This window comes from Dermacentor variabilis, chromosome 2, assembly GCF_050947875.1.
Source record: "Dermacentor variabilis isolate Ectoservices chromosome 2, ASM5094787v1, whole genome shotgun sequence".
Lineage (NCBI taxonomy): Eukaryota > Metazoa > Arthropoda > Arachnida > Ixodida > Ixodidae > Dermacentor > Dermacentor variabilis.
The window spans coordinates 201,905,460-201,918,363 of NC_134569.1; the positions used below are offsets into that span (position 1 = coordinate 201,905,460).

Sequence of the window (12,904 nt, forward strand, 5' to 3'; positions counted from 1 at the left end):
TACTCGGGAGGAAGATAGGACGACTCCGGCAGACCATGGGATTGTGATGATGTTTCAACCATTTCAAGGTGAGTAGCATTTTTATCATTTCGACAAAGGAGAGGCTCTTCCTTTCACTGAATTAATGAAGGAGTTCAAAATCGACACCCCATTAGATGTCACATCGATAAAAAGTGCCTAATCAGTATTGTAAATTGCACTTGTGTGAAGTGCGAGAAATGCTTTCAATTTCATGTGCAGCAACCTTTCAGGCCAAACAGCCTTTTAAAAAGAAATGAGGCCTAACTATTATTCTACGCTCGATATTATGCAGGTGACTGGACACAGATACTAGGTGTGTTCTCATCGAAAGGGAACATCAAAGCAGGAATGCTGGCGAAGCTTCTTCTAGAAGCTACCCTTTTGTCTGAACAAGCTAGACTCTTTGTTGACTTTGTATCCTGCGACGGAGCAACGTGGAATCGGAGCATGTGGAGGTCATTTGGAATTGACAGTATGAAGCTAAAAGTTTTGTTCTGTTGTGCCAATTTCAAAATGCCTCCTATGGACTTGGGAAATGCAAAACAATACGTATAGATAAGGCTCATTCTTGGTGAATAACTTCCTTTGGCCCTGTTGTTTCTGCACTTTTGCTCAATACCAGCAACAGCTTCCCAAAACAGGGTACCTTCGTTGTTTTGTTTCAAGCGCTTCTGTCACTTTTGGTGCTGAGGGAATTTTAAGGCTCATGAAGCAGATATGCTTACTTGCTCTTTTCTTTTTCTTTATTTCAGCATCCTCAGGCAAGATTACCTGCAAAGTTACGCATCCTGCGGACCCATCCAGAAACCTTCACTTCTGCTCTGACTTCCCACATTTAGTCAAGTGTGTTCGCAACTCGTTTGTAAGCACTGGTTTCACCACTCCAGACGGTCGTGCGTGTGTTGAGCACATAGAGGGAGCATGGGACAAAGACAAAAGTTCTCTAACCTTGAAGGCCATGCCGCATATTACGAAAGCACACATTCAGCCCAATTCATTTGAGAAAATGAAAGTGAACTTGGCCTTTACACTGTTGAGTGACGAAGTTTTGAAAGGCATGTTTTTGTTGACAGCAGACATGGAGCAGGCTTCTCGTTCAATATTTACGCCCACAGCAGAGTTCATGAAGCGAATGAGTTGACTGATATCTGTAATGACATCTAGGTTCCCGCGAGACGGGCTCAGACCATCATCAGAGAGAGTTGCTGAGCTCGAGGAATTCCTTGTATTTTTAGACTACTGGGAAAAAGCAGCAAAAGAAGCCGGTGGCGGGTTTGTGAGTAAAAGCACTGCGGAAGGGCTACGTGTCACTATATGTAGCACGCTTTCACTTCTTAGCTACTTAACATCACTCGGCTTTAGGAACATGTTAACATCTTGGCTTAGCCAGGACAAGTTGGAAAATGTTTTTGGAATAATCAGGCAATATTGTGGTACCAACGACCATCCAAATCCTGGACAGTTTCTTGTCACTGTGAATTGCTTGGGTTTTTATAACCTTGCTAGACCACTGAAGAATGGAAACTCTCCAGCGAATCTTGTAAACGCTCTTCTTGATGCCTCGTCACCAGCCACTAGTGATACCATTTTCGATATACGAGACATCATTGAAGATATGTTAGAAATTGGAGATCTTGATGGGGCTAGGTTTACACTGCAGTGTCTTAGCACTGACCACAGTAGCTACATAATTGAGAAAAGCAATAGCCGTCTTATTTTTTACATTGCTGGCTATGTTGTAAGAAAGTTCAACAAAAAATGCTGCTGCAATGAGTGCATTTCTACCCTTGCCAGAAAGAAACCAGAAGCCGGAGTGAAACCTAACAGTGAACTAGTCAACCACTTTGACAAGGGCGGATTGTTGTATCCTTGTGAAAATCTGGCCAAACTGGTAAAGACCCTAGAGGATGCGCTTACTTTCTTTTTTTCTGCTGAAAAACTGCATCCCTTCAGCATCCATGATTTCATGCAGTTCTTAGCAGGCATCAAACTGGGTCGAGTTGGCTGTGATGTTCACAGCAAAGAGCTTACTGCAAAAACAGTGCAGTTTTACATACTCACACGTATGCAGTTCTTGACAAAGGCTTTAAATAAAGACAGGACTGCCCAAAGGGAGCAACAGAAGCATTTGAAGTTGAGGAGGTGCAGGTAATTTGACCTCGCCCGAATGTGATGAAAAAAACGTGAAGAGAAATGTGTGATGAACAAACGTGTTTTTCAACTTCCCTTGCGTGTATTGGGTGTGCATATAAAGTGAAGGATAGTGTATGAAGGAGAGAAACAGTTAAGATAATAAATAAAGATGTTCGGTGCAACAGAGACCTGACTATAGCATTGCCATTTCTATTCTAAAATATAAGCTCTCCAAGGAAAAGGAAAAGACCAAATTAAATTTAAATGATTTGAACGCTGAACAAAACCCTTGAGAGCGAAAAATAAACACGCTACATGCGAACCATTGCTTCTTATAAGAGAAAATATTAAGCAGTTTATCCTCCAAACAAAGCCCACAGAGAAAAAAACACTCAAGACAGTTTGACTATGCACCCACGTAAGTGGATTAATTCAGATGAAGTTGGTGAAACATGTCAAAACTGGTCAATGCTGAGAAACATTCAATTATAAACTAAACGCCGCTTGCCAGTTGCGTCTATCATAAACGTCGTGCTTTTTGTTTACGTTAAGTAGCACCATTTAAAATTTCAAACACATCCTTTTCAACGAACTAACAAAATGACTAGTTCGTGTCCTGTTAACACAGCCTGTAATTATTGGAAACAAGGTGAAAGTAAACACATGTGGCCCTACGTGAAACTGGCCAGCACCACTGGCACCTGTTGCGCAGCCAGCGCCATCTACCGGGGCCGCCATCTTTCATCACAAGTTTGTGCACCCTTCCACTCTCGCCCGTCACACTACCCCCCTCTAGCCACCATACCCGCACTTAAGTAAAGTCGCCAGGGTTGCGTGCAGTCCGAAAAAAATTTATCGTCGGCTTATTCAGTAAGTTTACAATAATCAAATCTCTCCAAATATTCAAAACCTTTCGGATATTCAAAATTTTTCAAATACATAGTTAAGTGAATATGCACATAACAAATTAAATGTTCCAGTAATATTCAAAATTTCGAATATTTACACACCCCTACATATCTTTAATCATTAGACCTGCACTCTGGTTATTGGCAGGTTGACGTCAACTACATGGACCACGAGAAGCCTGCATTTATAACGATCGATGGGCTTTATCAGTTCCGTGTCCTGCCGCTGGGCTAATGCAGTGCTCCAGCCACCTTTGAGTGCATGATGGACATGCTCTTGCATAGCTTTAAATATTCTATCTGGTTCTGTTACCTGGACAATGTCATCGAATTCTCTCCGACCTCTCTGACACACCTCGAACATCTTTTGTCTATTTTTCACTGTTTCCTCTGGCTGGGCTACAAAAAAATTTTTTTAAATGCCACTTCAGCCGCGAACAAATCACCATTCTTGGTCATCTTGTCAACTGGTCAGGTGTATGTGTTGATCCCGCAAAAGTTTGTACAGTCATCAATTTTTCTGTACCAACCTGTGCTCCTACTTCCACAGCTTAGTGAATAATTTAGCATACACTGCCTGTCCCCTGGCTAACCTTAAGAAATGGACTACCTTTTCCTCCCCACTGAAGTTACTGCCTTTTCACACTTTATTTCGCTGCTCACCAGCATGCCAATTCTCGCCCACTTCGATGTGTCTGCTCCAAGAGTTGTATGCACAGATGCTAGTGGCTATGGAATTGGCCTGTATTAGCCCAGTATCAGCATGGCCAAGACCGAACTTTTGCATACGCAAGTCACCTCCTTTCCCTTGCTGAATGCAATTATTATATTACTGAGCGAGAGTGCCTTGCACTTCTGTGGGCAGTGAGTAAATTCCGTTCCGACCTATACGGTCAACTTTTCACTGTTACAATCAACTACCACACATGCTCTTCAGATCTATGAATGAAAAATACCTGGTTCGCCGCAGTCAATCTAACGAATCATTGATCCACGGAAGCGGATAAACGTCTTTTTTTTTGTGACGTTATTCAACTTTCTATAGTCGTCGCAGAACCTGAGCGTTCCGTCTTTCTTTTTGACGAGGACCACCGGCGATGACCAAGGACCTTGGGATGGTTGTATGACGTCATCATAAAGCATTTTTTCACTTGTGCATTAATCACGTTGCGCTCTTTCGCCGATATGCGATAAGGCAGTTGTTGTATGGGACGAGAATCGTCATACGTGATTATTTGGTGTCTCATGAAGGGTGTCTGGCGTACTTTAGAAGATGCGAAGCAATCCTTGAACCAAAGGAGCAACTCGCCCAATGCTTTCTGCTTTTCCTCCGAAAGGTCTGAATTGATGTTGATATTGCCGAGTATCTGAGCTGGGTTGTCCTTTGTCATGGACGTAAAGCACTCAGCAATGTCTGCCATGGGCTCAGCGAAAGCGATAGTATAGTACGGCGAAATAGGTGCCGACGTTCCTGGCTGAAAATCATCACGAGGAACACAGAATGTCCACCTCGAAGCAAAATGATACTGCGGGCTGCACATACACCATGAGTCAGCATAAGAGAGGAATTGCCCTCCGCAACAGCTTTTCCGTCACGCATATCGTCACATACGACTGCTACCAGGACACTGGCATGTGGTGGTAAAGTTACACTGTCGGCGTAAACCCGAAGCGCATTACATCGGCAATTGTTGCAGTTGTTCGCTGCTCTCTCTGTCGAAAAAGTCGCTGTGCGCACCCGGAGGTCTATAATGGCACCATACTCTCGCAGAAAGTCGACGCCCAAGATGAGGTCCCAAGAACAATCGCGGAGTATAAGGCAGCTGGCTGGAAACGTACACCCACGAATTTGTACTCTGACCATGCATGTGCCCAACGGTGTTATGATATGCCCGCCAGCAGTATGAATTTGCGTTCCAGACCAAGGCGTGATAACTTTTAGTTCCGTCGCTAGTTTTCCGCAAAAGATTGGGTAGTAGGCACCCGTGCCCAATAACGCACTAACGTGGCGGCCGTCAAGCACAACAGGTATGTCTAGTGAGAGTTTGTTGCTGAGTTCGGCTGCTGTCGTCATTGAATCGTGCTGAATAGATCGTGCTCGCATCGATGGGAGGTCTTCGGAAGGGCAATTATCAGCGGCCTCGCCCCCAAAGGTCACTGTTCTTAGCTTTCCCGGTGAGGGCTTGGCGATCGTCCCTGCGCTGCCATTTGTGGGGTTCTCACCAGACAAATCGCGAAAGCCCGACTCACTGCGAGTGGATAACGAACGAATATGTTCGCCCCATGCTGGGCACCAACGCCTGCTCATTCACGCATACGGTCACGGGAGCAGTGGCGCGTTCGAACAAGGCCACGCGAGACGGTCTCGCAGAAGCATGGATCGGTGCACGCGCAGAACGTCCGCACCGCTTGCTGGCCCACAGCCAAAGAGGAAGAGCCTTCTCCTTTCCGTGCCCAAATAACTCCGCTGTTAGGTGGCGTTAGCATAGCCACACTCGCACCATCTCTCGCAATGCGCATCAACCACACCAACTGCCGCAGGCACCAGGCCATGCGGCGAAGCCGGATTACAGGAGACGGGAGCTACGCGGGAAAGCAACATATCAGGGGACACGTGAGAGTTGCGCATCTCCACACGTTGGAGGGATTCTAGGAGCTGGGGAAGATCACCTGGGGGGCGGCGAGTGCGACTGCCACCACGGGAACAGTGGCATACTCTGCTGGTTCAGCTATTCTTCAATCGCCCTAGGCCTTTCACTATATCTGGGCCTTGGTGAATCCGCGGCAAAACCTTGCAGTCCAAGGCGGCAGTATGGGCACTCGCGGTATATGTGACCGGCTTCTCCACAGTGATAGCATAGAGGCCTTCTGTCCAGGGTACACCAGAAGTTAGATTTCCTTTCGAGCGGGCGTCGATCCTCCATATGTTGGATCGGTTGCAGTGATGGGAGTGGCGGGACATATGACGCGGCGTAAGACATGGCAGGGACGAAATGGGTCGGAGTGGGGACAGGGACTCGCCCGAAAACTTCCGCATATGATGCCCACTGCAACTGTGCTGCCACAGGCGGCACATTGCTGCTTGGAATGGGACCTTGCATCGTTTGCTGCACTTCCTTCCTCACAAGGGCAGAAATGGAACCCAGCGTGGGCTGAGGCGGGCAGTTGAGCCGTTGAAGCTCATCACGCACCACAGAGTGGATAAGGTCTCGGAGAACGTCCACGTTTTCAAAGGCAATCGTGTCCATCAGTGAAGCAGCGTTCGCGTGCCTGTCATACGGAGCTGAGCACTGGTCCGAAGGTGAAGTAGCGTTCAATTGCCTAAGCTGAGTGCTGGTGTAGCATCTTTTCCATCATGGTGGCTTCAGCTAAGAATTCAGCCATGGTCTTCGGCAGGCTTCAAACAAGGCTAGCAAATAGCTGTTCCTTAACTCCCCACTTTAGATGGCGCAGCTTCGACATGATTGGGCCCACCCAACGGAACAGGCGCGTCATATCCTCGACGTACGATGTCACGCTCTCATTCGGCAGACGAATGCATGATTAGAGCACCCGTTCGGTCGTTCGCGGCGATCAGCATTGGTATATGTCTCCAGCAAGGCACGGCGAAACTCGAGCCACAATTTGATGAGCCGTTCTCGGTTCTCATACTAAGTGCGGGCACCGTCCTCCAAGCTGAAGTAGACGCTTCTCAACTTTGCCGTGTCGCTCCATTCGTTTATCTCGGCAACGCGCTCAAACTGGGCTAACCAATCTTCTGCATCCTCAAAAATATCCCCGTGGAACACTTTTGGCACTCGGAAATTCTGCAGCAGGTACTGAGTTGCCATTGTGGCCATACCTTGCCTAATGGTCGGTAAAGACATGGATGTTCTTTCCATACTGGTCCGTGGGGGCGTCAATGTTGTTGCGGAGAGATGATCAAGCTCTGGAGGCAATCCTCGGATTCTCCTGGTGGCCCGGTGAACAGGTGTGTTCACTAGTATAGGACTGCTACTCCTGCTACCAGGAGGGGTTTGTGGCATCGGATGAACCGTACCCTGCACCTCCACCAGTTTTGTCACGAAAAGACAATGGAAGATGTGTCCGGCGTTGGCGAGACAGACAGTTGTACAAGATGGCGTGCAAAAACTCAAGCCGGCGTCCTCAGCCTCCACTTCTCCTTCAGCACCCGCCTCTTGCCGAGCGCGCAATCCTGTCACAACTTCTTTCTCAGCACTGGCTCGTGACACGTAGCGGCAATATTATACGCATGTTAGCAATAAGTATTCAGGATATAGCTTACCTTCGCATCCATTTGTTGCGGAGCATAGGCCGTCCGGTAATAGACCACAGCAATTTCCACACCATCACTGCACAAAAAATAATATTTCAGACAGTGCTTGTGCTCCAAACCAATGCAACAATGATATGCCACAAGTACTCTGTGAAGCACTGCATGCTCTTATAACTAGCCAAAGCTATATTATTCTGAATGAGTGAGTTGTCGGATTTTCGTATAGTATTCAGAGTCAAAGACAATGTCTAATTAACAAACTAGGCAATTCATCTACAAATAACAGCTTGAACACTTGTCGACGTAAACATCATAACGGCATCCACACTGTTACAACTGTCTCGTACGTTCCTTGAACTCCTCACTGCTACTAAACCACAGCCTAGGGCAAATGTTACAATACAGGGTACATTTGTAAAGTGACTGTTTATAAATATGCAACATATCTCTGAGGATGACTGCAGGTTGAAACACGTGGTCATGTGTTGCACTGGGTGCTCAATCCACCTCAACAGCAGCAGAAACTTCGACCATGTGAAGTCAAATCACAGAATCCTTTCGAATTTAGAAGATGCCACACCTAGTAAGTGGACCTTGCCAAACTGTCAGCAACTGCCGCCAAGTGTACACCTGCCATACAACATGAAGCATTTGCCCAAGCCAACATGGAGGCGAAATCAAACAGCTCGTAGATGGTGACACTGCGTATGCAATATGGCAATGCACTGGATAAAATGGTCCATATGATGGCTCGTGTACACTGTGGCTGTTCGATATCCCCAAGGGCAGATTACTACACTGATTGAAGATGCGAAAGGCCTTGAAGTGCGATAGGCGTTCCGATGATACTCAATATTTTTACTAAGTGACTCTGGGAATGGGATGCTGAACTAAAGAGGTTGGCTGTGCTGAAGTTTCTTCTTTGGTGGCCCAGGAGTTTCTGCGAAAGACTATTTAATGACCCCCATGACCCCCACCCCCCCCTCCTACCCTTGGACGGATTTGCACATTGCAGTTTGGATTTAACAAAACCACTGCACGCCACATCTGTACTTTCTGGAAAGACCATTGTGACAGTGTCATGTACGTGCAACTCACTGGTGTGCAATTTGCAGGCCCACAATACGTGCTCAACATGTTTGTTTTCCGAGTCCATTCTTACATGGACTCATATGTTCAACAAGCTGACAGTAACTTTTCAATCAAACAGCTTCTGCTTGGTTGACTGAACTGCAGACTTATGACAATTGTATCGCAACCAAGATGCAGCCAGGCACGTTCACACACAATTCGCAGTATATGTGTGCTGATGATGGCACAGCGAATATCTATACAGGGTGGTTACTGCAGTGCCGTGCCAATTTCTACCTTAATTAGCCTGAATAAAAATGTGCTATATAAGGACTTCGACACATGCAAGACACAGTCGTCTCGTGGCCAGCTGACACAGGTTAGGGTTAGCATTGCACTCAGTAACCAAAGCCCATTTTGCAGTGCAATTAACTTGCGACATTCTCATGCACAAAAAAAAAAAAAAAAGGAGTAAGCTTTTGTGTGTTCCACGTAGCCCCGGAGAAACAAGATGGCAAATTTCAGCTTTTCATGATCTCAAGAAACTGACTGTGACATACTAGTTTTCCAATAATCTTCAGATAGGTGTGTTTCACATATTGAATGATTAATATATTGAACTATATTATGATCCTCTTAGAGCTCAATACAGTAAAACCTCATTCATAGATTTTGGAAAGAAAATACCTAGAGAAAAACGTACTAACCAGGAAAACGTACCATCAGAAGTAACTATAAAGAAAACTTGACAGACTCAGCTATTGTTGACATCTGCGTAATGTGAAGCGTCGCGGATCATTGCGGCACGAGACTCCAAGTGCATCGAGCTGGTGGTGCTCCGGTGGTCACCCGAGACACGTTTTATTGTTTTCCTATTGCACAGTGTTTTAAAAGGGAAGCCGAAGAGAAATCAAGCTGGTGGGCAACGGGGGATGCTGCCTAAGTGAAACATCATGCCCACATCGTGCTGCCTGCTGCAGGGAACGGTGACGCATTTGGATTATCACCTACTAAAAGCGTGCAGCACGCAATCAATGGCACTATGCACCCCATGCTGTAAAAAGACAGCTGCAGATGCTTATCGCAATAGGTTTGGCGGCAATAGCTGTGAATGCAGTGTGCGATGACTCCGGAGGAGATTTGATCGTACCGTAATAAGAAACTGTGCGCCCTGTCATTTTCACGTGTGTGAGGCGGGCAGTTATAAACTGTTCTCGATCGCAGGCACCTCATGCCTTTTCTTGTTCACATGGTATCTAGCGGCCCCGAAAACGTATACGATCTCAGTTTGCAGCAGGGAACGGCGGTGCATGTCGGCTGTCGCCTATTAAAAGTGTGCCTTACGCTTCCGACGGCACCACGTGCTGTAAAACAGATAGGTGAAGGTGCTTATATATCACAATAAGATTGGTGGTGATAGCTGTGAATGCCGCATGCGACGACCCCGGAGAAGATTTGCTAGTACCGAAATGAGAAACTGAGTGCGTGCCGGCATTTTCACGTGAGACGGGAGAGCAAGTACTGCAGTGAAGCTGCCATGGCGGCCAGCAGCATACTGTTCTCGATCGCACGCGCCCGGCGCATTTTCTTGTTTACATGGGATCTAGCGGCTGGAAAACGTATGGGACGATCGCAGTTTGGCGACTTACTGAACGTTGGTGCCGAAAAATCATGTTTTCCGGGAGTATATGACCCGGTAAAAACGAGCATAACTTTATAGGGTAATTTTTTTTGTTCTCGATAACGAACATTGGCACCAGGAAGGCATACATAACAGGTATGTATCAACAAGGTTCTACTGTATTTCCGGGATCAACTGTATTTTGAACTATCAATATACTGAACTATTTTGCGATCCCCCTAGGGATTGATATATCTGGGATTGACTTTATAATGATTAAATGAATGCTAAGTAAAAGGAAGCACATTCGTGGGTGACAAGGAATTGGATGGAGATTTTAGCCCAAACCCCATGAGAGCGATTTTGGGCGTGACGACGACGAGTGATGGTTTTGAGCAATGAAACAGGTCATCGCACAAACAGATTTCTTGTTCTTGTCGCTCGGTCGCTCGGTTCTGGAAATATAGAATTCGTCGCTCATCGCCCGGATGTGCTATGAGCGACTAACCAATAGCGTGAAACCGGAGCTGGATGTACATCAGTCAAGTACTTGCTCAACTAAATTTTGATACGTGCAAGGATAAGAACCTACTGCAAGTCTTCCTTCAGAAATTTTTTATGCTGCTCTTTACAGTAAAACACATCAACTTAAATTAATAAAATGTGCATCACAACACCAGTTTTGACGCGTATTTGCTGCCCTTATAGCGTCAACACTAGGAAGACGTCGCTCAAAGTCGTCGCTCGCATGGGGTACGACTTGTAGGCAACAAGCGAATGTGACAGCCATCTCCATCCAACGCTTGTCACTGTCGCACGCAAGATCGCTTGCACGAGGTTTATGCTTTAAGACAAGGAGATCTGTGGGTGTATGAGGGCTAAGCTTGGGAACAGAAATAAATGGAGATATTTGGTCTATGTCGTTGTACCGCAGTGGACATAATTACATTAATGATGATGATGATCACTGTGCAGTAGGAACTAGGACAAGTATGTGTCATCAGATTCTGACGCACTGACTTATTCACACCAAATACAACATAGACCTTGACACAGAGCCATCGTTTGTTGGAAACTGTCAAATTACTGCTGAAAGCTGGTGTGCAACTACAAGCAACTTGCTGTTTGAAAGAGAGCTTCATGTTGTCAGGTGTGCAAAGACAGCAATGCATGTCACCACCTACATATCACCTGGCATGCATTAGCAAATGTACAATATGTGCCTGTTTATGGGACACCGCGAAATGGCAAACTTCACCCAAGTTAATGGTCTTGGCAGTATGGATTTTCATGCATACCTACCAAGTTTTACGATTTTATCATAAAGTGTCCGATTTTCCGCACATTCTTAAGAGTATTGTATTGCAACCCTATATCTTTAAGGTTTTCCATGTTCTGTGTTTGAAACTCACAAACAAAATGAGTGTTGGTTAATGGAGCCAGTATAACTGTTGCACCCTGCCAATTTGCAGCGCCAAGTTGGCAACATTGAATGTGTTGGCTTGTATCCAAATCAAAACCCAACAATCATTTCCAAGAACATAGGTGATTGCCTTTGCTAACCTTATTGCTGCGGTAGCTCATGCATTGATGCCAGAGCTGTGGCACGATCCCGCGCAAACAGCTTAAGCAATGTCGGCGAAGAAGTACTATTAAAGTATTTATCCCCAGCTATTCGGCCGACTTTCCATTTATCAAGAAGTGGAACAAAGGTGACAGGTATGCATTCTGTATATTGTGCTGCTGCAATGTCAACATTTTGCATGCTGGTCGCTGGAACACCCTACTGTATCTAGGTACGAAAAACCACAAGGACATGGCAAAACTAGTGGTCTCAAGTCAGAAGCTTGGAGGGTTCCGTAACTAATCAGTGGATCTACATACCACTTGAGCTGAATGCCTTTTTGCTGTAGAGCTAGCCCAGTCCTCAACATGCAAGGTGTAATGAGTTTGTTGTGCCACTATTGTGACGGGTTTGTTGCGCATTTTACCTAACCAAAGCTTTCTGAGCAATAAAACAGTATTTTAGTATTTCTTTAAGCAATTATAGTATCTTTTGGCATCTTGTGTAGTATCTTGAGCAGTGTGAGGTTGGTAGGTATGGTCAAGCATTTGTATCCGTGTGTCTGCATCACAGAGGCCTTGCAACAGAGCTTGCGCACACAACGTCGTGCGAAATTCAGTACAAGTAAAGTATGACCGATTCAAAAGCAGCAAAAAAGAAAAAAAAACACAAAGGCTAGAGGTTAGTCAATACCAACTTCACACAGGCAGCAAACAATAGCTACTTTTTTGTGAAACCTGGTGGGGGTTTTCTGAAAATGCAGCGGCAGAACACCGGGCACCATAGAAGAGGCATAGAGGCACAAGCACCTGTCTCTTTCTGTGCCTCCTCTGTTGTGTCCCACGTTACAGCACTACATTCTTGCCGTGCATCCGCCATCATCTGGTCGAACAAAAAAAATAATTCTACCAGTGGGGTTTCCCAACGGCACAAAACTCGGGATCCCCTGAAACTAAACAAATGACAGGAGAACAGCACCATCATCCTGCCACCTGATGTTACACTCACACGATGAGGTTTCCCTCCTTGATGACGCAGTCGTGCAGTTCGGAGAACTTCCGGCGCATCACCGTGACAGGCATCTTCCCCTTGGAGAGGCCGTATTCCAGGTTGCGCTGGTCACACACATTGTACGTCTCCTCTTCCACCACAAACAAGATTGCTGCCCTGAAAGCAGTAGTGCAGCCAGGTCATTTTGCCACACAACTAAATTCAACTGACTTCAAACTTGTTACAGTGTTGAATTCAAACACAGCAGCAAAAGACCACAAGTCGATTGGGAAACTGATACAACACTAAAACGACAAGAA

General features: G+C 45.9%; 1 protein-coding gene across 2 annotated transcripts in view; it reads right to left on the reverse strand.

The window, feature by feature from the left end:
• Positions 1-12,904, reverse strand: part of LOC142573040 (glutathione synthetase-like) — a 72,437-nt gene that overhangs the window by 33,790 nt on the left and 25,743 nt on the right. For both annotated transcript variants that reach the window (XM_075682540.1, XM_075682541.1), the window contains exons 7-8: positions 12,603-12,761; positions 7,348-7,414 (exon numbers count right to left, since the gene is read on the reverse strand). In XM_075682540.1, the coding sequence (XP_075538655.1) occupies positions 7,348-7,414; positions 12,603-12,761 (226 nt within the window). The remainder of the gene's footprint in view (positions 1-7,347; positions 7,415-12,602; positions 12,762-12,904) is intronic.